General features: G+C 37.5%; 1 protein-coding gene across 1 annotated transcript in view; it reads right to left on the minus strand.

The window, feature by feature from the left end:
* LOC125239906 overlaps nt 1–24,688 on the minus strand; it is a 179,030-nt gene extending 154,342 nt beyond the window's left edge. Inside the window, exon 1 of the mRNA XM_048147677.1 lies at nt 24,550–24,688. Within this exon, the coding sequence (XP_048003634.1) occupies nt 24,550–24,607 (58 nt within the window). The 5' untranslated portion in view covers nt 24,608–24,688. The remainder of the gene's footprint in view (nt 1–24,549) is intronic.
* Nucleotides 24,689–25,278: the final 590 nt, after the last annotated feature.

Here is a 25,278-nt window from a genome sequence, read left to right on the forward strand (position 1 = left end):
CCATGTAACAGAGTAATGTAAGTGACCAATTATTTGCATGTTTTTTTATTCATGGTGCTAATTTAAATATCAATATATCTAAGGATTAAAAGTAGGCTTATCTAGAGATAAATTAAGATTTCAATTTGCATCATAAATAAAAAAACATGCAATGAAGTGGTCACTTACATTACAGTTACGTGGAATTGCCCGAGACGCTCTTTCGTGAAGGCTAGAAGATCGGTCTGTAAATGCCCCAGGTGACAGTTCAATCTATAGCGTTTGCTGTGCAAGTTTCTAGAGAAAAGTAGGTACAGTTGAAGATTGCCAGCCATCTAAGCGGACCTTATTAAGGTTATTATTAGTATATGAAATTAGGGACGACGTGTGCACTCCCATTCCAAACAGGCTTGAGTCGGACCACGAATTCGTTAAAAAAAAGTCTTAAATAACCTTCCATTAGAACCAGAATGCTAAACAAAGTCCTCAAAAAGTTTCAAAGCAATAAATTTACGCTACAGCTCCCCTTCGTAATAAATGCCTGACCTTCCACAAGTTCCACAACAGGACGATCTAGACCGGGGACCCTTGAAAGGCGAGTGTTTCCTTTCCTTCGTTGTTACTTCGACTTTAGGGTTTAAATGGACATTCGGGGATATATTTCTGACCGGTTTTGTGTTTTGTGTATGTGGATAAAGAGTTATATACTTGAGTGGAGCTCTGAGTATGGGATTGTTAACGAAATCACTGTGGAAAAGAATTGACTTCACAAAACTGCATCTTTTATGCTCTATTTCACCATCCCTGCCAACTGCCATATCCATCATAGAATATGGTACGATAAACGAGGCCTTATGGTTTATAATTTTATAATAGTGTCTGCTTGTGACTGGGAAAACTGTAGTTTTCCATCATTAAATTTAATAATCAATTTAATTTTTTGTAGACTATTATTCTTCTATTAATGAACTATTATGTCGATAAAAGAAGTTATTATATTTTAGCAAAGGTTTTAATTAATAGGTCTTAACGCAATTCATTCATGTTCATTTTGTGTGTCCTCTATATATCAAGTATTTATTTTTTTCGGGAACATTATACACGGTATGGGGAAAAAGAGGAAAAAATATTATAGCTACACTGGTAATTTCTCTGGTTCATCCTTCTACTCAGAATGGAAGAGAATTGCCAAGAGCGCACCTACTCAGTTTTTTTTTAATAAAGATTAAATTATTAGTACATGTACCTACTTATCTACTTAGCCACGAAAGAAATATTTATATTATGCAGTGCCTCAGGAGTAAAAAAACTGGCTATTCTTAGATTTAATCCCTTTAACTTCAAAAGAACCTTAATACGTTTAATTGCGAAGCTTTTAAATAAAGTCCAAACTTAAACGAGGGGTGCGGCCGTCAAATATTGACACAGGTCATCTGATAACAATCTGAACTTTGAAGAAGCCAGAATTTATAAAAGATGGTATTAGGAACTGAAAGAAATTCGAAGCCCTTTTGCTTGCTGCCCGAGGCCAGATTTGGACCTGCTTTATGCTGCTAACACCATACAGCTGGGCAGTCTACATTTCCCAGTCTACATTCGAACGCGTTCGTCCTAATTTTACATGTTTTTTTTAATATACCTATCAGTTTTAATTCAATATTAGAACTGATAGGTATAATTGTATTTATTATACTTACATTGTCTATACTATACATTTTTCCATGAAAGTCAACTCTTCGAGCCTACATTTCTAATACTTTTCCATATACTACCGGCAAAGTCGAACCCTTATAATTACTCATTATTTTGTTGTTGAAAATGAAAATGAAATATTTATTTTTCAAGTAGGCATATTACAATGCGCATATGAACGTCAAATAAAGCTAAAGCTATACGCCGGCTCTAACCCTACGCCTCAGCCTCGAGAAGATTTCAGTCCCCCCTCAGTTGGGAGGGGGGTATCCACTATGGGACCGGCAAGAAACTCGGCGGGCAACTTCTTTTCAAAACATTACATCTTATAATTAACATGCATTCAATAACAAGATACAATTTAACATGCAAAAGTATTCATCAAAGAATATGAACAGACTAGGTACTCTATGGAAATTAATTTCAATAATAGTTATTTGTTATACAAGGGGGCAAAGTTGTATTTTAACGCCGAGTGTGGAATTAAAAAACGAGCAAGGGAAAGGATTCTATAGTTGAACCACGAGCGAAGCGAGTGGTTTGAGAATAGAATCCTGAACTTGCGAGATTTTTAACACACGAGAAGTAAAATACATTTGCACCCGAGTGTAACACAAAACTTTTCCCCTCACTATAGCGAGGAAACTACAACGCAAAGAAATGCGTTTATCAATGCTTCCAGTAGTTCCACAGGTGGTAAATCATCTTTATTACTAGATTCACCTACTTTTATCAATTTTAAAGCAGTTAGTTTGACTTTATTCAAGGTCAAATTACTTTACTCACTAGTGGATAAAATGCGTTTTTACCCGCTGGTATTAAAGGACAAAACACGTGTTTCCGAGCTAGTGAGGGGAAAATTATATTATTGCTTAATAATACGTCGTTCTTCTTCAGAGAAAACATATCAAATTGTCACAGAAGAAAAAGATAATATGAATCTCAATGTCATTAAATATGTAATTTACACAACATAAAATATAAAATAAATTTGATGTGCTTTCTTATCTGAACTGTGTCCTCTGCACATAATACAATTATTTTAATTGCTATTCGTTTTTTGTAGTTTCTGGTTCGGGCCATGCATGTTTGTCTGTCAAATAGTCTTCGACTCTGTAAGCCTTTAACATCAATGATTTTTTTGTAGTTCTTAAGAGCTGGGAGGGGTAATCTCAAAGCAGTGTCAGGTAACTTATTATAAAAATGAATGCATTGCCCAACAAATGACTTCTGTTTAGGTACCTACATAAAATTCTATATTCCAATCTAATAGCATTATTTACTGAAACTCGCATACAAGCCGCACCATCTACACGAGATTTTATCGAATAAAACTCACAGTTAGAAAAACAAAATGAAAACAAAATTTTTCATTTGTATACTTGTTCCTCGTTTATGTAAATACTCTGAACCATAAGTGCGTTTTCACATTATCCGATCCGATATCGGATGTCGGACCGATACATTACAGGCGCCATTTTGGATTTTTCCTATTGAAATCCTTCCGACATCCGATATCGGATCGGATAATGTGAAAACGGCATAACGCGCGTTTAATTCCAGGATGCATAGCCGAATGCACAAACGCTCACGATAGTGTCGTTATCGTAGCGAGCTATCTCTATCGCTCTTCCCTATTGGCACACCTCGGACACTGGCGATCAAATATTTATGAAAGAGGCGCGTTTCTAGCACACAGTCTAAGCTCGTGTAGGTGAACGCGTAACTTGTATGAGTGAAATATGACAGGTCGACTGTTCGCGTTTTTGACAGGCGATAACTGTGAGATAACCGGGCGGGACTTTCAGCGGGGAGCGGGAGTGGCCATACTGTACGATAGTACTCTTTATTATATTGTGGTATTGGCGACAGAGCCAGACTGCGTTTTGATTGGCGTCTAGCGTCAACGATTGTCATTTGGCTAGGCCGGCTGACGGGTTAAATAAAGGGTTTTTAGGGACACGGGATTGGCGGATATTAAAAGCGATACGTTTATGTTTTGCTAATTGTTATTTACTAGCTTTTTCCCGCGGCTTCGCTCGCGTTAAATTCGAAAATTGCGGAATGCTCCATACAAACTTCCACCCCCCATTCTAGGGAAGTGGGGGGTTAGAAAGAGACAAAAAGTAGCCTATGTCACTTCCTATCCCTTCAACTATCTCCACTTAAAAAATCACGTCAATAGGTCGCTCCGTTTTGCCGTGAAAGACGGAACAAACAAACAGACACACACACTTTCCCATTTATAATATTAGTATGGATTACTGCTCTAAAAGTATGGAAGTATATGCTGTCTATTTGCAGTCGATAGGAATTAGAAACCTTCGCTCGCTTCGGGTAATTATATATCGTGGCCAATAGATCTTCCATTTTTCCATTTCATGATGTAGCAATAATTCATCGAAATCATCTGCTGGGACTCAATATCGTCTAAACTAAATGAAATCGTTAATTATAAAATAGAGATAGCGAAATAATCAATAACGCGTTTACGTAACAAAATAGAATTTCATGAACTAATGAAATCTGATGAAAATGGTAACGACATGATGAATTGTTTAGCAGTAGTCAGATTAAAACCAATAAATAGGTACGTAAAATAGGTTCCTTTGCTTACTTCAGATGCAGAGTACCAAAAACCAAGCAAAAATAATAGAAGCCCCGGGAATAGCGGGACTTCGTCAACTCGGGGAGCGAGAATATAATGTTTAGGAATTTCATCATCGGTTGTCATATTAATCTGAATTAGGCCTTAGTCAATAATCGGCCTAGGTAAATACACGTTTGGAAACGTATGAAAGGGAATCTAAATTGACTCGTGATTACACCAGATTAAAATAATATGTTGCCCACAGAGTGGATAAATAGACAGATGTATTGGCGGAAAGTTTACGTGTGAAATATGTATTACGGAAAAGTTCTGAATAATCTCATATTATTGTATAGGAATCAACATTTATCAATGCCAAAAGAATATTTCTGAGATTTTCATCACTCTGTGAATATTTTTAAATAATTCGCAACTCGTACGTACTTTTATAGTCCCTTTGATTCAACTGTGATTTCATGACAACTCGAGTTCATAAGGAAACATACTCATTGAGGGATTTCAATATGTAAGAAAAGCTTTCGAAAGCAAGTGAATTATGAGAAGACGGAAAGATGTACCTTACCTATGTATGAGGAAGACGTGCTGCGCCGGCCCTTAATAATTGAGATAAGGTCAAGCGAATGATGATGATATGATGATGAGCACAGATATTTGTTCCTGAGTCATTGATGTTTTCTATGTATATAAGTATGTATTTATCTATTTAAGTATGTATATCGTCGCTTAGCACCCATAATACAAGCTTTACTTAGTTTGGGGCTAAGTTGATCTGTGTAAGGTGTCCCCAATATTTATTTATTTATTATATTTATTTATATTGCTGATGTGCGAAAAGCTCTCGATTTTTTTCGGAGAATTTCAACGTGGGAAACAAACGCCTAAAGTTTTGTCGTTGAAGGCACTTTATTCAGCGGAAAACCGAAAGTGGAGGAAAGGGAATATGAAAGCGGACTCTAACAAATTCTGGAATAACTAGAAGATTAATTTCCTGAAATTTTGTGTAAATTTAAAAGTGGAAAATTACTACCTTGGGTAAGACTTAAACCCACGGCCTCCGGATTCCACATTCCACTTATTAAGTAATGTATTCTAGACCTAGTGGCATCGATTGCAGACGTTTCTGCGTATCAAAAAGTATTTTTTTTTTCAAATGTTGGAAAGTCTCCATCTACAGTACCTCTGTTTATTTGTCAACTCTGTGAGTTTGTCCTACTTTAGGTACTGGTTAGTAGGTATTCGCTTCGCATAATTTTATCTGGTTAGGGAAACTAACAAGGTCGGGACGATTCGACGAATCCAAACAAATGTATGTAAATAATCCTAGCGCTGAAAAGCATAAGGAAAATATTAATAGGCGTAGTTTTGCTAATATTGAGGAAAATCAATAAATTGCTTTATCCATAGGCAATTGAAGTACATATTAATCTTGTTATTGAATAAGTCCAGTGATCGTTTCATGTCATTTAGGTTATAACTGTTAGCTTTGTAAATTTCAACGCATAGGAAACATCAAAAACTTAAAGTAATTCGGCGAAACACTATTTTGCCCTTCCAAGCGCCCTCTACAGTATGTAAACTAACGAAAACCATTTACTGTAACCCGTAAATGTCCAGGTGATACTGAGAAACTTTTACTATGGGACCAACACCCAAAACGCGAAATAAAAATTTACTCTCCCATAGGAAATAAACTAACTAACTATTGTGGCTCAGTGATCCAAAGTGAATCTTGGCCTCCGAAACGAGAGATCGCCACCTGTCCCGATCCTGCGCAGCCTCTTGCCAGTCTCTGACTTGAAGCCGACGCAGATCCTCCACCACACTGTCCTCCCAGCGGTACCTGGGTCGACCCGCCGGGCGGCCACCAGCCGGTCGACCCAAGAACGCTCTCTTGACAGCCCGATCGTCTCCCATTCTGAGTAAGTGACCGAACCAGCGAAGTCTGTGGGCTTTCGTTTCGCCGATGATATTGGGTTCGGCCACTAACTCCTCGATCTCAGCATTTTTCCGGACCCTCCAGGTGCCATCGTCTCTCTGAATAGGTCCCAGGATCTTGCGAAAAATCTTTCTCTCCGCTACCAGGAGCTGACTTTCTTCTTTCAATAAGGATAGGCCGTATGACGGTTTTATATATCCGTAGCTTGGTATGTTTGCTGAGAAGCCTGGACACTAACACTTTATGAAGGGCTGCACTGCACCGCAAGGAGTTTTGGATACGTATTTGGATTTCCTCCTCTCTGGTGTTAGTGTCAGTTACAGTGCATCCAAGGTACCGAAACTTGTCGACTCCACGATAGACGGTACCTCCTACATGAAGACTACATAGGAAATACTTACTATAAAATAAAACTACCTATGAAACTGTCAGAAGATATTTTCGTGATTTCGGGGTTGATCCCATAGTAAAAGTTTCTCAGTATCACCTGGACATTTACGGGTTACAGTAAACGGTTTTCGTTAGTTTACATACTGTATACCAAACGAACACCAATCTCTATATATTTTTGATAACAATAATAATAAATCTTACAAGCTCATGCAGTAGTTGGTACATAACTTTACACGTGTTCGTGTTACGCCGCTGTGGCATCATCAATTTCAATCGAGCAACTATAATTATTGTTTTAATTGTTAATTGTAGTATCATCAATTCATCAATCATCACTTTAATACTGCGGTTCGCAATGTCCTCTAGTTTTTAACCCCCGACGCAAAAACGAATGGGTGTTATAAGTTTGACGTGTCTGTCTATGTGTATGTCTGTCTGTCTGTCTGTCTGTCTGTTTGAATGTCTGTCTGTCTGTGTGTGTGTCTGTCTGTGGCATTGTAGCTCTCGAACGGATGAACCGATTTTGATTTAGTTTTTTTGTCTGAAAGCTGAGTTAGTCGGGAGTGTTCTTAACCATGTTTTATGAAAATCGGTCCACTATATCGCGGTCGGGGGTTTTTTCAAAATTTTAATTTTGTCATCTATGAGAATTATTTATAACTATAACTAAATTCGAAAATTGCAGAATGCTCCATACAAACTTCCACCCTTCATTTTAGGGAAGTGGGGGGTTAGAAAGAGACAAAAAGTAGCCTATGTCACTCTCCATCCCTTCAACTATCTCCAATTAAAAAATCACGTCAATCGGTCGCTCCGTTTTGCCGTGAAAGACGGACAAACAAACAGACACACACACTTTCCCATTTATAATATTAGTATGGATAGCGATGCAGTTATCACAATTATCAATGCATGCTAACAAATGTTTAAGTTAAAATACTTACTAGTATCTAGAATAATCCATATACATTAGAACTACAAGAAAACATACGCTGGCGAAAACTGTAAAATACGCAGCAGGTCCAAGTCGACAACCAAATTTACTAATAGTTTATACTGGAAGTTTTATTTCATTGTATTGTACAATTTAGGTACGACTTTCTGTAATATTAAACAATATAATATGTTATTGTGTCTTGTAATGTTGTCACTATTGTTGCTATCCTATTTCAATTTTTGACCACTGTCATTGACTGTATTTTGTGTTTCTTTTGTCTGTTACTTTCATCCATGTATCTTCTCACTTGATGGTCTCATCGGAAGATCAGCGCTGGAAGTGACCAGCAACACGTTGAGGCCATTTCGTGCCACTCCATTCCTTTCTGTTTTGTTATAATGTGTAATTTATCTTGCCTGAGTTCAGGAATAAATATTTATTTTATTCTATTCCATAATAAGAGTTATTTAGTCTCTCTTTCACTCGGATTATTAGGAGAGTTTGTTTGTCTTTCAGCTTGTAACAACCCCGGAAATTACATTTATTAATAATTTAATTAATTATATAAACAATAGCAGGAAGTGGTTCGCTTCCCATCTCAAGTGTTTAGAGAATCCGAAAATATGGAATATCGCCATTTTGTTATTGTTATGCTTCGCGTATTAAACAATAATCAAATAATAATCAATGTATCTGTAATCCTCTATCGTTGAAATAATTCAGCTATTGCGTTTCGTTGTTAGAAGCAGGCAGTGTCGTTTTTTATACACTAAAAATAGTTATTTTTCCAAATAACAGACAAGCTACCAATAACTACTATCAGTGCTCTCCACAGGTGCTCTCATAAATTTGTAAAATTCTTGCCTCTGCACTCAAAAATCAATGAATCTAAATGGTATTTTTCCCTCACTAGCTCGGAAACACGTGTTTTGTCCTTTAATACCAGCGGGTAAAAACGCATTTTATCCACTTGTGGGTAAAGTAATTTGACCTTGAATAAAGTCAAATTAACTGCTTTAAAATTGATAAAAGTAGGTGAATCTAGTAAAGAGATGATTTACCACCTGTGGAACGACTGGAAGCAGTGATAAACGCATTTTTTGCGTTGTAGTTTCCTCGCCATAGCGAGGGGAAAAGTTTTGTGTTACACTCGGGTGCAAATGTATTTTACATCTCGTGTGTTAAAATACAACTTTGCCCCCTTGTATAACAAATAACTATTTATTAAGCATGAAGACTTTGAAGAGGTAATAAAAGTGCAAAGTTACTTCCGCATTTTAAATACGCTAGAGCCAGCTAGAGATAAGACGCTACAGGAGCGCCCCCCCCCCCCCCTTTCAATTTGAGATTTATAGTAAAATGTACTAGTGTTATTAACTAGATTTATTGAAATAAAATTGTACATTCAGAACAACTCAGTTAAAAGATATTGCGAAATAGTATTTTATGCAACTGGTGGTTAAAAGAGGTCAAAAAAGGCGAGTGGCGTGGGTAACAATTTGAGGCGGAGCCGAAAATTGTTAATAAAGACGCCGCGAGCATTTTTTGACTCAGTTAAACACCGTTGCATACAATACTTTTTCTACGACCAAGCACTTACTTTGAAAGAAAATTATAAATTCAATAAATACATACTTTCAGTCATCTTAGTTATCTAGTGGACCACCTACCATTTCGAATATGCAGTTTGAGTGCAAACATGAAAATAAAACTGTCTATGGTACATGGTTCTTTGAAGCCTGGCGACTAAGACGAATCGAGTCGAGTTGAATCGAGTTCTCATACATTTGAATGCGATTCGACGCGTCGCCAATGATCGCAGCAGAAAACGAACGAGTCTCGACTCTGCGAATGCCAGGCTTTATCTGACATTCTAAGGTTGGCAACAATGTACCTATTTCATACAATATTTTAATTTTCTACGATGAAGTGATTGGTTTGTTAAGTTGGTAGCAATGTATTTACTGAACTGTAACAGCTATATCGTGCTACTGCTACTAAATGTTTTCAGGGTATAGACTAGATAGACTTGTCCTGACATCTTTTATGTAGGGTTTTAAAGTACTATGCACGACCTTGTAAGTCACGAATAACAGTACGGGAGTAGAAAAAAATCTTTAAAATCGAGGTTCCGCTCTCGACTGTTTCCTCCTTCAAAACTTAATCAATTCATTTCATTTTTATTCAGTAACAATATACATTGTATTCGAATGTCTATAATATAATCCTTAATTAACAATACACTATTTTACAATAAATATAATTATATTACTTACTACTAAATTACATTAAACAAGCTACTATTCATCAAAATTTGGTTTTAACTATGTCATAACATTATTATATTTATACAATTATTGAGATCATTTAAATAAATAACAAACAATGATTTATTGAATATTAGGAAATTTAGTTACTCATCTTTATCATTAATGAAGTCTATCACAGAATAGTAACACTTTTTTATAAGAAACTCTTTCAGTCTTGCATTGAAAACGTGATTATTGGTAATAGTTTTATATTCCACTGGCAGTCTATTAAACAAGAGAACGCTCTGATAACATGCTGCATGTTTCACGATGTTTAGTCTTGGCACTATCCTATTCGACACATCCTTCCTTCTAGTTAACAATCTAGCATTCTGCTCATTCTGGCTTTCATAATGTAGTATATGTTTAATAAAGTCCGTTAGAAGAACGAGTATATACAAACAAGGCACTGTCAAAACCTTTAATCGCAAAAAGTGTTCCCTACATGATTGATACTGAGGAATGCGCACTATGGTTCTAATTGCCCTTTTCTGCATCTTAAACATTTCATCCACGTTATATTTGTAGCTATTTCCCCAGAGTTTTATGCTGTAACGCAATTTGGATTCGACTAAACTATGATAGACCATTTTAAGGTGTTTAGACTGGACTTCATCGCGTAGACTGCGGAGGGCATAGCAAGCAGAGCTTATAGAGTTTCGCAGTGCCTCTATCTCATGCTTCCAGTTTAGTTGGGAGTCTATCTGGATGCCTAAGAATTTGACACTATCTGTCTGTTCTATTTTTATTCCGTTAATACTAACATCCAATACATCAGCCTTATTTGCAGTCGCCGATAGGAGCATAACATTGGTTTTGCTTGTATTTAGCTTTAGTTGGTTTACCCCAAACCACTTACTAAAGGCTCGTAAGGCTGCGCTAACATTACTGTTTAGTTGCACCATGTTGTTGGCCGATATAACGGCATTTGTGTCGTCGGCAAATACAACTAGCTTGGTATTGGGAACAACGTTGCTTATATAGAAAATAAGATCGTTCAGGAATATAATGAAGAATAAAGGACCCAAAATGGATCCTTGGGGCACTCCTCGTGTCACAGTTACTAGTCTGGACTTGACAACCTTCTCAGTACCCCCTTGAACCGATCTGAGTTCAATAAACTGTTTCCTGTTTCTCAAGTAGGACTCAAACAGTTTTAGGACCTTGTTTCGGACTCCATAATATTCCAGCTTATTTAAAAGAATCGTATGATCGACCGTGTCGAAAGCAATCGTAACGAAATTTGAGAACCTGTATAACAATGAAATTGTCTGTGTCGGACCGTTTAGTTTTTTGGCTAATTGTTACTCATTTTGAATACCACACCTTTTTTGCGCCATAATCAATAAGGCCACTTTTGGAAAAAAATTGATGGGCTTTAGCGTCTTTGAAAATAAGAATATCAAAAAAATCAAAACGGTCCGACACAGATAAAAATAATAATAATCTGTGTTGAAAAAATCAGCGCTCTATCTTCAAAAACCAGGGAGGAAATAGTCGAGAGCGTTTGTATGGAGAATTGACCCCTCCTGTATCGTCATAAACACTGTTGCCAATATTCGCCTCCTGTAACTTTTTCCAAGAACTAAACAAAATTTCGGTCTATCTATCAAACCTGCTCACAAATTGAGAATCTTTTGAAAAGGGCAACCTACAGAACATCCCAAGAGAGCTCTCGAAAGCTTTCATATTATCGACCTTCGCTAAATCCGGATCCAGGATCGATCAATTATAACTTCATTAACAATTCATCACAAATTCAACAGTAATTCTAAATTCCTTGAAACTGGCGCCTCCTAGAACACTAGAAGCAAGGACAATATAATACGGGACAGACAAAGCCCATACAAAAAAGCGTACCCCTGAAATGTATGGATCTTTTAGGCATAAAACTAGATGGCGCTGTTTTGCAGCCTGGAAGTGGCCAAAATCATATTTTCCCCAAATATTTTTGCGTGTTTTAATTTTTTTATAAAAACAAATGACATGCTTCTTTATTTTAATATCATGATATCACGGCAATAGGTACACATTTTGAAAAAAAAAAAATTTGTAAACGTCATCCACAGAACTATATTTAGATAGAAGAAACAAGTTCATCTATTTGTATAGGGGCCGAGCGTGTCAAATTTTGTACTGAAGTTGTTTCTTGCCTGTAATTTTAAATATGTCTCAGGCTCTTGATTGTTCATAGTTTTTGTGTTGTTGCAATTGAATATCACGTAACGAGGCATTTTTAGGGTTCCGTAGTCAACTAGGAACCCTTATAGTTTCGCCATGTCTGTCTGTCCGTCCGTCCGTCCGCGGATAATCTCAGTAACCGTAAGCACTAGAAAGCTGAAATTTGGTACCAATATGTATATCAATCACGCCAACAAAGTGCAAAAATAAAAAATGGAAAAAAATGTTTTATTAGGGTACCCCCCCTACATGTAAAGTGAGGGCTGATATTTTTTTTTCATTCCAACCCCAACGTGTGATATATTGTTGGATAGGTATTTATAAATGAATAAGGGTTTACTAAGATTGTTTTTTGATAATATTAATATTTTCGGAAATAATTGCTCCTAAAGGAAAAAAAAGTGCGCCCCCCCCCTCTAACTTTTGAACCATATGTTTAAAAAATATGAAAAAAATCACAAAAGTGGAACTTTACAAAGACTTTCTAGGAAAATTGTTTTGAACTTGATAGGTTCAGTAGTTTTTGAGAAAAATACGGAAAACTATAGAAGTAGGTGCAATCGTTACCGCATGTTAAGTCTTGAAGACAGACGACTTTTACTGGATATCTCTGTACTATTTGATATTATTTCAGCACGTTTAGATAGCTCTTTACTTTTGGCGGAAATAAAACTCTCGGTACCATCAATCAGAACCCGTCACTCAGAACGCTGGCTCTTCAGTCTGAATAAAGTTCACACTAAATATGCTCAAAACTCACCAATAAATCGTATGTTAAAGCTTTATAATACTAAATTTACTAGTATAGATCTGTTCGACTGCACAAAGTGCACACTAAAGAACCGTATGCGACTTTTATTAATGCAAGACAGCTAAGTAACTAATATATATTTATGCATTATTACACATTTATATACCTACCCTTCATCCACTTACTCACACACACACATAAACACACATGACACATGAATACCTCTCACACATTCAACACACTCTCACCTTTTTACGCGTGCTAGTTGTCAGTTTTTGGTTTTAGCTTCTCTTGCTGTTTATGGTTAAATATATTGTTATATTTACTTTTCCTTCCACCTAGTATTAAGTATTCACTATATTCTTGTGGACATCTTTCATTGGCTTACTGTATTGTATTCTAATATGTTAAGCATTTGTTTGTTTGTATCGCTGTTGATGCCCCAAATATATATAAAAAAATAAAAAAATAAAATAAAACTACGGAACCCTACACTGAGCGTGGCCTGACACGCTCTTGGCCGGTTTTTTTATGTTTTGATTGACTTCAACTTACAAAAATTGACGCCCGAAAGCTGCAAGCTGCGATTAAAGACGGACAACTCAGTGGATTTCACTGAGTTCATTTGACACGCTAAGTAGATACGTTTGCTTGATCTATGGTATATATGACATCTGTGACGTCATCAGTGTAGTTATGATAGTATTTAATAGGTGGCGCAAAAAAATTGAGGTACGATTCTTAGTATGAAGATTGTAAATCCATAATCCATAATTCCTTATTCCATAATTCCATAATAATATTATAGGTAAATGGGAAAGTGTGTGTGTCTGTTTGTTTGTCCGTCTTTCACGGCAAAACGGAGCGACGAATTGACGTGATTTTTTAAATGGAGATGGTTGAAGGGATAGAGAGTGACATAGGCTACTTTTTGTCTCTTTATAAACCCCACTTCCCTAAAATGGGGGGGGGTGGAAGTTTGTATGGAGCATTCTGGAATTTTCGAATTTAACGCGAGTGAAGCCGCGGGCAAAAGTTAGTTCCTATATAAAATGATCCTTGCTAGACGTTACAACAGTAGCTAGTAGCTACGGTCCGACAGTAGGTATGTCAGATAATGGGTCCGTGAGTCAGCGCCCCGCCCTGCCATAACTAATGTGAACGTTGCCAAACAATGGCCACGTGGTTCATGTATGTATACAGCTATTTAATGTTTAAGTATGTATCTCCAGGGCACATGATTGACGCGACAGAATCTCGCCGCGACATAGACCTACGTATTTTTACAAGCTTTTATTCAACTTGCCTTGTTAGTTTGGGATCAAAAACGTAGAAGCTAAATTTGACCCACTTCCCGGTTTTCGATTGAGCTGAAATTTTGCACACATATGTAAATCACGTGACAATGCAATGTTATGGTATCATGGAGCTGATCTGATGATGGAGCAAAAAGGTGGTCATAAGAACTCTGTTATGAATAGTATCCCCATCGAGTAAGGGGTTTTTAGAAACGTCTCGGAGAGCAGTAAGTAGATGACTGTTGAAAGAAAAGTACGGTCGGCGATAAAAGCTTGTGCCAAAATTCGCAAATTGCGGAATGCTCCCTATAAATTTAATTTTAGGGAACTGGGGGGTTAGAAAGTGACATAAAGTAGCCTCTGTCACTCTCCATCTCTTCAAATATCTCCACTTAAAAAATCACGTTAATTCGTCGCTCCGTTTTGCCGTGAAAGACGGACAAACACACACTCTCATTTATAATAATGAATTAATCACAAAGACGGGCAGTCACTGCGGTAGAATCTCACGAATCATGTGCTGCCTAGCCTTGCAGCTGATAAGTATATAAGAGTTGTCTAAGCCTCACAAATATCGGAATCGCAACACACACTCGATCTCTTGTCAATATAAGCACACCTCGGACACTGGCGATCAAATATATGAAAGAAGCGCGTTCCTAGCACACAGTCTAAGCTCGTGTAGGTGAACACGTACCATGCTTGTATGAGTGAAATATGACAGGTCGACTGGTCGCGTTTTTGACAAGTGGTAACTGTGAGGTAACCGAGAGGGGGTGGGCGGCACTTTCAGCGGGGAGCGGGAGTGGCCATACTGTACGATAGTACTCTTTCTTATACTGTGATATAGGCGTGATATTGTATACAGTCGCCATCATGAGACGAACCCTGTCAAAATGACAAACAGTAAGAGATTTCTTACAATCTGATTTATAACGTCACTATGACATAGTTCTACAGTGGCCTATGGTTCCAATTGGTTGACTGTACATATCTAATTTTAAGACGGTATTTATTTGCTAATCGAATCGGAGAAAATCTCGCTGACTAAAAACTTTAATTAAAAACGCTGCCCAAACCGTTTGAGCTGAAGGCAGCCCTTCAAACAATGTATGGCGAAATTTTATCCTTATAGGTCTACAAAAAAGTCCCTAATAGCCTATGTCTATCTATTGAGGATAACTTATTATACTAATTTTTATTACTCCGCGTGCGAAACCGAGGCAGGTCGCTAGTATCTACAGATAGGTAAACGTTTTATTTCGCAACAATGCTTCTTTTGTGACCAACTGTGAAAAGTTTCGTGCGTGTAAGGATTTATTTTTAATCGCGTTTGTCCACAATAGGTAAGAAAGATATACTTTGGAAAAGGGTAATGTTACCCAACGCGGAAATGCTGTGAATACCAGTTTCAGGAAGAATTTTGTTACATGAGATTAAAGTAAACAATAGAATAAATATTCCTGATATATCTACAGAAGGTTAGTTTCATGTGTTCTGCCTACCCCTTTATGGGATACAGGCGTGATTGTATGTATGTGATTGTATGTATCTACAGAAGGAACATCTGCCAAAATCCAGACAGTGTGACTTTCAAAGACGGCCTCCTTACCCAAACGCAGTTTTCCAAAAATTTTACTAGCCACATAACTTGTCACCACTTCACCAGTAGGTAGTTAACACTTTCATCGCTGAGCTTCAGTCATTTGGTAAAATGCAACAGACAGAGTTGATGCCTTGAGGCATTCTCTACCAGCTAACTCTTATCCAGTTGAGATTTTTATACCATCCGGGCCTGAAGGACCAAAAATCCCATCCCTAGTTACGACTGTTATGGACACTTGGAGAGATTTATAACATGAGAATTAAACAGGAACATTTGTAAGGAATGCTCTTTATTGAACCATTTGTTCTTAGAATTCTATTTTTTTTTCTTAGATTTATATTTATCTTTGAGATTGTTGTTTTCGAGAAAAGCTTTGTTTAAAATGTGCTCTTTAAAAAGTTATTGTAACCTCGTTCTAAAATTTAAATCAAGCAAGAAATTTCATAATAGACTTGCAAGTGTATTAAAGTTCAATACTTAACAGTGGAAACAAACATAAAATTGCCAAATTAAACTTAAAAACTGTTGTGTACATATTGACTATATGAAATAACGTTTTATTTAGGCTGCATACAAAACAATTATTACATATAATCCATATTTACCATATTATAAAAAAAGTTTAAACTAAAGATACCTAGGTATAATTATTAAAGATTATTAGGCACGCTAAGAAACCTATTCTAGCTAATCGCATCAAGCCGCGCGTTCCCACAACGGCATCAAATTCCAATACGAAATCACCAAAACCTAAGTAACTGCCTATTCCGCGAACCCACTACGCCAGAGCGAGACAGACGAACTCGTTTTGCAAATATTAATTGCTCAAACCTTAGGAAATGAGTTAGATATTCTCACGCGTACGCCATGTTTTTTGCGCCATTTTTTCTTTCAAACGACTAGACGCGTCGGAACCAACGTTTTTAGCCAGCAGGTGTATCGAGTACTGGCCGAAAAGAAAATACACGCGCGTTCAAAACATTCATTAAGCGAAAAACAAAGGCACGCAAATGCCACATTGCCGTTTTTGGTCAATAGACGCGTAGTACCATCATCGGCGTGGTTGGTTGTCGATTAGTGAGCTGTATGCGAGTGTGAATAAGGTTTAAGAGTGGTCAGTGGTGTCGGCGAAGGTTCGGCGCGCAGGGGCCCCTGACCTTGCGAGCAGGCGGCGCCCCGCGCCCCCCGCCCCGCTCTACGCTACTCTGATTTCTACCGTTTATTTTGTATCGATTTGGATATCGAACGGAATTCACCCATGAGAATTTGGTAACAATCTAACAATACACTTAAAATATTGAGCCATTACTAGGATTTGAGATTGTTTTCACGGTTTTGCGATGTTCGGTACGTTTCCTCGGCGCCGACGAAGATGATACGGAAAAATTACAATCTAATAATAAGCAGTAACCAACGGTTTAAGAATAAAATATAGCCAATCTAATTCCAATTTAAGCCAAACTAAATGAAATCTAAATTGGCACAAACTTTTCAAAACATAATATATACTGTGAGAATATGACTCTACCGCATTTTTGACTGTTTTAATATAGGATCGTACCTAAGCGTGAACGGGCTCCTGTCAGTTACACTAATCAACATAGAGTCATAGTCAAAGTCATACAATCAGAGTTCTCAACATTTTTTTAAAGGATTCTGATGTACTGAAATTACTTCTCATAAAACATCGTCATTTTAGGTTTAGGTTAGGTTACAAGAACGATGCATACTACATATATAACGATAGCGAAATGTTGCATACTCGTATTTTGAATTTCGACTAAGCTAGACTACACTGTAGAGTTTGTGAAGTTAGAGCTTGCATAAATGCTAGGACCCTAAAGTTAAAAGCGGGGCTCTAAATAGCTATGGTATATATGGTTGGGGTATTTATGTTCGGTAAACAGTATGAGTATGTATGTATATGTTTCGTAATTTTTCATGCCTAATTTCATTCAATTTAAGAATGGTTTTTAATAATAAGATAGTCACTGCGGTTGTACGGGATCTGATTTTTGCTCAAGCTTCCATAAATAAGATACAAATATCGATACATTACTAATGTATTAATATTTGACTAGTTTCAGCACATAAAAGCCTCTTTGGTCATTCGTGTCATATCATTCCGTTCATCCATCAATTTAGGGATCCCTGTATTGAGAGCATTTGGCTCGGTGCCATACATTTGAATCAGGCTTACGCCACAATTTCTACTTCAAATCCTTACATATAAATAATATCCTTACGGATTTCTTTGTCAGTATTTATTTGATCAGGAAGATCGTGAAATTCCTAGGCATATAGTGAAAGGTCTATTTTGATATGTGTTTTGGTGTCGAATGTTTATTAATACATTAAAGCAATCATTGACACGTGCAACAGACCGTTAGAACAGGTTTTATAGATAGGTATGTATATTAATAAAACATTAAAAACGTCGATTTAACAGGTGGACCAAAATAACTTAACAAAATAACTGTATTTGTGTCCTTAAGAGTACCAGAATTTTTACCACCTGCAACTTTTCTGATTCGCCGGAAGGTTAACTAGTAGAGAATGCATTTAAGGCATTAAGTTCACCTAATCTCCTATTACACGTTAAATTTTCTTTGCGCAATAAAAACCAAATAAATAAATAAATACCATTGGCCCTGTGCGCTCTACAATCTGTTAGCGAACCGTCCCGTCCAACCTTGATTACAGTCATCACACACTTTTTTAACGGACATGAGTAAAAAATAAGCATGGCTTTTTTGGCAAGCGATGAAATACGCATAGCAGAGCAATTGCCGTGGACTTATTAATCTTATTATTTAATGCGACGTGAGAAGTACTCTCAAAGGCTCAAAGGATACACCCATTAACAGTTATTTTGACACTGTTAATGTCATTTCATTCAAAGATAATGATATGAACAATATGAAAGTGAGACGGTTAAGTCTGTACTTTTTTTCGCGGTTACCACATCTCTGTCATGCTCATGCTCATGATTTTAATTTGTCTTATAGATCGTTCATTAATTATTTATCTCTCTGTCTGTCTCCTTCAGTCGTTCCCTCAATGTTGAGGATCGTGATATCGTGTCATTCTATTGCAGACTAGGTCCCTCCATCAAGCTTCTGTTTCTCACCAAGTCTCCTCACCTCGTGCAGTTTTAATACCATAATTATATTATAAAATTCATTGTATTGCCTTTCTCAATCAATATTCAAGAAGTTATAAATTATAATCATCTTCATCTTCAACTTATACTGGTCTCCTACATATGAATAAACTTTCAATGCCTTTTACATTTCATCATTTCATTTTAGGTTTCATCGATTCAAAGATGTTTATTATGTTGTTTATGAGCAAGGAGATGAGATTTTTCTAGATAGGTATTGCGATTGTTGTTTACAATCAGATTGTTCTTCCAATTGTCATCTTTTCTATCTAAGATGCTTGAAAAAGTATTATTGAAGTCCTTCTTGGATGAAGTTGAATGTTTTCTGTTTTCTTATTTGTAAAATATCTTATTATCTTTTGATTAGACTTATATTGACCGGGATATAGACCGTGATTACCTTTTTGATTTTTGTCGAGTTCCCGATATTTCGACGCAGTTGCATGCATCATGATCACGGAAAACAAAAATACCGGGAGCTCGACAAAAATCAAAAAGGTAATCACGGTCTATATCCCGGTCAATATAAGTCTAATGAAAATAACCGTGAATCATTCAAAACTCTTATCTTTTGATTATTTAAAGGTCGTCTTTTATGTCTTGTTCTGTTTTTCAGTAGAGATGTTGGATGTTGGTTTGTTTATTCATCCCTTTATCAAGAACATCAGATACTCGGTGAAATGAGAACCTTGTATTCGAATGAATACCAATGAAGCAGAAAATTAATGGAAACATACACAATGTTTCAGCGTGATCCAGGATTCCTATTAATTTACCACGAGTACCTTTATACAAGCTTGTCTACGGCCTGATTGAGGTTGGCAGTTTAAAAGGACTCCTTCATTTCTGACCCGTTGTTACCCGTGTGCTAATCTTTTTTATCATTATCAGTTTCGCTGCGGGAAGTGGGCCACTTCCGAATTCTATAACCATTAATATCGTCACTACTTTTAAAAAATCTCGTATCTCACGCTGTTCCTCAAAGTTAAAACGCAGTAAGTCTATATGCATTCCATACATACTACAATTTTCTTTTCATTGACAGACGAAGATACAAGTTTTTTTAAAAGTAGTGACGATATACATGATACCTATGAGACGAATAGCAGAGCAGTTGACTGAAATCTGCTTAAAAATCTTTCCACATTGTTTGGATATACATGAAGAGTTGTTATTATTGCCACATCGCATCGCATATTGCAGGAATCAAATAAATAATAGGAATATCTGGAATGTTACATTTTCATTACTTCCTTTAGCTTTTGTTCAAGAGTTTACTTTTTTCCGGGTGTAAAGTAACATGGATGCAAAACTGTCTTTATTCATGTTATATGTGATCTATCTGCTATCTGTTGTATGTATTCTTACGTATAATTTAATCTTACATTTACTTAAGTATATGTTACTTATATGTCCAGTTTTTATTGAAAGATGTTATACGTCTTTGTATTTGTATATTTATTATAACCAAATCTATTAACGTTTCCATTCACCAAAATTTCTCTCGAGATATTCTACTAAGGCAATTTTCCCTTATCCTTTGTCATAAGTCATCCTGCATTGTTTCCCACAGTAAATGAGGTTATCGCCTACAATCTACATAATAAGAGTTAGCCACAGATATAGAAAGAAAGGAGATATGACGTGCCGGGCAATTTGTATTGCATACATACACATTTGTAGATGTAGATGGACGCTCCTATTGGGCTATTGCGCAATACACGCGCGTCATTTCCATGCTTGTGTAGATGCGAACGACCGCAAGCACAGTGGATAGCAAGTCGTGTCGTCATATTTACACGCACACAACGACCAGTGTATGTTCAATGAGCTAAGAACTGCGTGAGCGTCAGAATGGCGGGTGTACATCAAGCAATCCTGGTGTGGTAGGTATACGTCAGGAGTTAGTGCTAGCAATGTGCCAAATTTGCTCTAAAATTCGAGCAATGTGCTCTTTGAACTCCAGAGATATTTAAGAAATTAATGACACCCGCCATTCTGACGTCAGGTTGGCGGGTGCACTTCCAGTTCTAGCTAATGGCTGCCTACTCAAGGGTGAAAGTACTGCCTAGGTTAGTGCTCGCAATGTGCTTCCACATGTATGAAACACAAACTAATTCAGAGAGCCGTTGAAGAGTAATATGGGATTGAATAAATATGTACACCCGCCATTCTGACGCTCACAGAACTGCGACATGTCCGCTTTCTTGTATTATAATGCTCTGAGGAGTTAGCCTAGATAGCGGTTTTCCCAACAATGGAACACTTAGCCGCCACGGCTCGCGTTTCTGGCCGTTATAAGAGAATATCCTATCAATTACACCAGATATATCTATACAATAATCACCTTTATCTCACTGACATTACATATCTGTACTGAACAATAGCGAACCTAGAACTCGAGTGAGGTGAATGTCAAGGATATCCATTAGCACCTGAACTTGGATCACTTTCTGTAAGAAAGAGGTTTTGTTACTCTATTTGACCTGCATTTATGTATCAATGGTATACGAAGATCTCATATAGTATTTGCAATACTACGAGTAATTCACTTCGTTCTTGTGACTAAGATCACTAACACTAAGACATCCTCATTTTCTTGATGAAAAAATAATTCAGGAATTTCTTTGAGATTTTCCGATTACACTGTTAAAAATAATTGAACCGTGATGGTGTCACTTTTTCAGGTCCGTTTATATAGAGAAGAGCAATTAGATTCTTGCTAACAGCTGCTAATTAGAAGACTTGCCCTGTTTTCTAAGGACATGGAAACTAGCAGTACCATAAGTAAAATGGTGTTGACCAAAATTCTAGCAATTAATGTCAGATCTTCTCTATATACATAACTAACTACCGTATCTCAGATTTTCTCAAACAGTAATGTAAGAAGGACGGCCTATTGTTGAAGGGGATCAAATAGAAATACTGCACATGTATAAATTACATAGAACCACACTCAATTGCTGCTTCTATTCAAATGCCTAATCAACCGTTCTCCTTGACATTTTTAGAAGGTCCTAAATTCAAATTGGCGGCTACTAGGTACCAGTCATCATCCTGTAAAAGATTTCATCCCGCATATGAAACCTCTTACTTGTAACTACTCGTGTTTTTAAGCCAAAATTGATCTAATTTTGAGCTTTCAGGCGGCAAGATCTCAAACGAGCTGTTCAACCTAATAATTCTTGTTTGTAAGTCACTTAATAAGATTTAAGTACGTAAATAACGTTGGAGGTTAGATCTAGGTGCCTTTGAAGTAAGTCTCCGGGAATTAGGTTCCACAAATAATGAGAAATATAGGAATTATTTAATTACATGTACCTACTATTTGTCTAACTTTGATTTCACAGTTAGAATTGGTTCGTGTAACTTAATTATGAAACGTATTTTGCGAACTGCACTCTGGAGTATTGTCGTTCATAAGGTTTTTGGGGATGTACCTATTTACTTAAGAGAAAACGTAGTTTCTCATGATTACTACTTCGGTCACAACTGTCACACTGACTGACTGACTGGTCAACGCACAGCCGAAACCGCTGGTCCTAGAGATTTCAAATTTGGCACGTAGGTTCCTTACTAAGGGGGTCAAAGTAGTCTACTAAAAGGGTGAAAAGGGGTGATAAAGTCAAAAAATCAATATGGGTATCGTTTTTATGGTTTATCGGGTCGCTGATCACGATAAATACAACGTTTTTAAAATCTAACGAGGCGGAAGTGAAATACCTTCTCCCCTGTTGTGGTGCAATGGGGTTTAAATATCAAAAATATATATAAAAGAAGATATTGACTGACTGACTGCCTCCTAAGGGGCTCAAATGGGGGTTCAAAGTTTGTATGTGGAAACAAGATTAGTTTGACTATTTTATACTAAACTTCACAGGAGGATTCCTAAAGATTATTTTCTCCCCTGTTGTTGTGCATCTCAAAGTTCACCTCCTAGAGATAGGGATAGGGATAGGGATAGGGATAAAAATAGGGGACGGGGACGGGGATAGGGATAGGGATAGGGGAGGGACAGGGACGGGACGGGGATGGGGACGGGGATAAGGATAGAGATAGGGACGGGGATATGAATAGGGATTGTGGTCGGAAATTATTCCGGTCGGCAATCGCTATCTAGGCAGTGTAAAATGCAGGTGGCTCAGCGGGAAGGGATTAGTAAGTAGGCATCGGCTACATTACTTATATACCAACAGCCAATTGCCTGAACTGCGAGCCATTTTAGTCTTCGTCTTATCAATCTAATGTGTCAAACCTAATACGTGATCGAATCCACAGGGATTTGATCCAAAACAGCCACGTTCATAACTTTCATATGTAGCGACGAAGATGGAGCTTTAGAACCTCCGTGAAAAACGAAAACAGAAAATCATTACCGGCTGACCATAAAAATTGTTCGCTTTTTTCGCAGCTAGTGTTCAAAATGACAAATTCCAATGGAAGAGTTCTGGAGGTTCTAGAAACCCCTTCATACATGGTCACCATTTATGAACGTGGCAGTTGTTTGAGTTAAATGTACAGGGCGCCATTGGATTGAGTTGACGAAGGTCAACCGAAACGTTTTCAGTTTCAGGCAGTTGGCATGATGATATTGAGGACTCCCAATGTTTGTAGACTGATTTTAATGAGGTAGTAATCTATGTATATATAGATGTTTTGGCATTGATAGACATAAATAAAAACACAAAAGGTAATGAATTATTTATTATGGTTGCTTTTACAATGTAATGTGTAAACTATCTACACGGGGTTCTGCATTCGCGTACCTACATTATGATCAGATATCATACCCGCTTAAATGAGCACCCACGAAGTATGTGGATCCAATGAAAATACAATAGCAATTTGCGGCGTTAACAAGAAAACCTGTATTATAATGGAGAAGTAATGAATTGCTATTGAATAATGAATCAGATTGCTTATGGCATGAGTAATTACCAAGCTACCTGTTTTAGAAGTAAACAATTAACTACTCTCGAGTCAATGAGCGACTATTCAACTGGAGGATGTTTATATATCCAATTATTACGAAACTTTCGATTATTAGGAACTTTTAAGTGCCTGAAAATACTCTTAAACTTCGCAAACATAAAGGCGTGTAGGTATTTTACCTAGAAATAACGACCATCACAAACAACGTCCACGATTTCCATAAAGAGCCGGCGGCAGTGAATATATTCTCATATAAGTAATGAATGGCTTGTGTTTTGAAAGACTAACAGTAACACCTCAGAAACGAGTTTTTAAAGAAAGCATAACAGCTAAGTAGAATTGAATTGTGTTCCAATCAAACGGTCATCGGAGCGACAAAAAATCCCACGTAGACCTTGAGCGTATGACATGCACGACTTGCACGAGCAACAAACGGAATGCAGGTCTGAGGACATGCCGCATTATCTAATAACCATTCGAATTGGAGCTCCCGGAGCTCCCATTAGACTTGAGATACGAAGACGGGACGAGGAAGGACGAGGACACAAGGAATGTAACCTTTAACGTCTCCAACAATCTTCGGCCGCATGTCGATCCTGCCCCGTATAACTAGACTTACTTGGCAGCCTCTAACGAGTATAGGCTTTGTAGGTTAGGTGTTTGACCCGCGGACGACGCAAACAATCCAGGCGCATGCGTCGGCCGCCGTAAACACATCCCGGGACGGCACGTGGCTCAAAAACACAACACTAATGACTAACCATCTGCCGCTGCCGCAAACACACCGAACACGAGCACTTGTAGTAACATGAGCGCCATATAAACACAAGCATTTGCACTACACTCGAAATACCGGCGTAGCGGGCTGCGTGGTACGTGCGTCGCAGCCCGCGTCGTGTGGCGCACTGGCTGGCGGCCGGCAGCGAGCGACGCGGCTCCGCGCCCCGCGCCACCCCCGCGCGCGCCTTCCATTCAACGCATTTTCTGTCATAGCAATCGATAATCGCATTATACTTCCGCTTTTAAGCACGCGCGGTGCATCCGCGACGTGAGATGCAAGTCGATGACATCAAAGACGTCAAGATGCATCGCTAAAATTCTTGTTGGCCCAAGTGTTTGGTTATAATTATTCTTTCTGACACGCCGTTTTCTTACCTACCTACTACCACGAGAGCCTACAACCGATACCGGAAATTGTTTACATATTTCAAAGAAATTTGAGCTCTTATTGCCTAACCAGTCGAGTAGTTCGTATCGTGTTCTCTGTGCTAACTAGGTACTTGCCTGTAAGTTGTCTTGGATCTGCAAATATTTGCTCCAGTTTTTTTTTTGAGTTTTTTGACATCGTGAGCATAAATAATATTTTCCCATATATTGATATTCAGGAATAGCCATCTCAAAATGTCGTAGGTCACGATTTCACGAGATCCGGAGCGATATTACACAGTAAAATGAAGAACTGACCTAGTGTAAGGCGGCGTATTCAGATT

Source organism: Leguminivora glycinivorella, chromosome 2, assembly GCF_023078275.1.
Source record: "Leguminivora glycinivorella isolate SPB_JAAS2020 chromosome 2, LegGlyc_1.1, whole genome shotgun sequence".
Classification (NCBI taxonomy): Eukaryota; Metazoa; Arthropoda; class Insecta; order Lepidoptera; family Tortricidae; genus Leguminivora; species Leguminivora glycinivorella.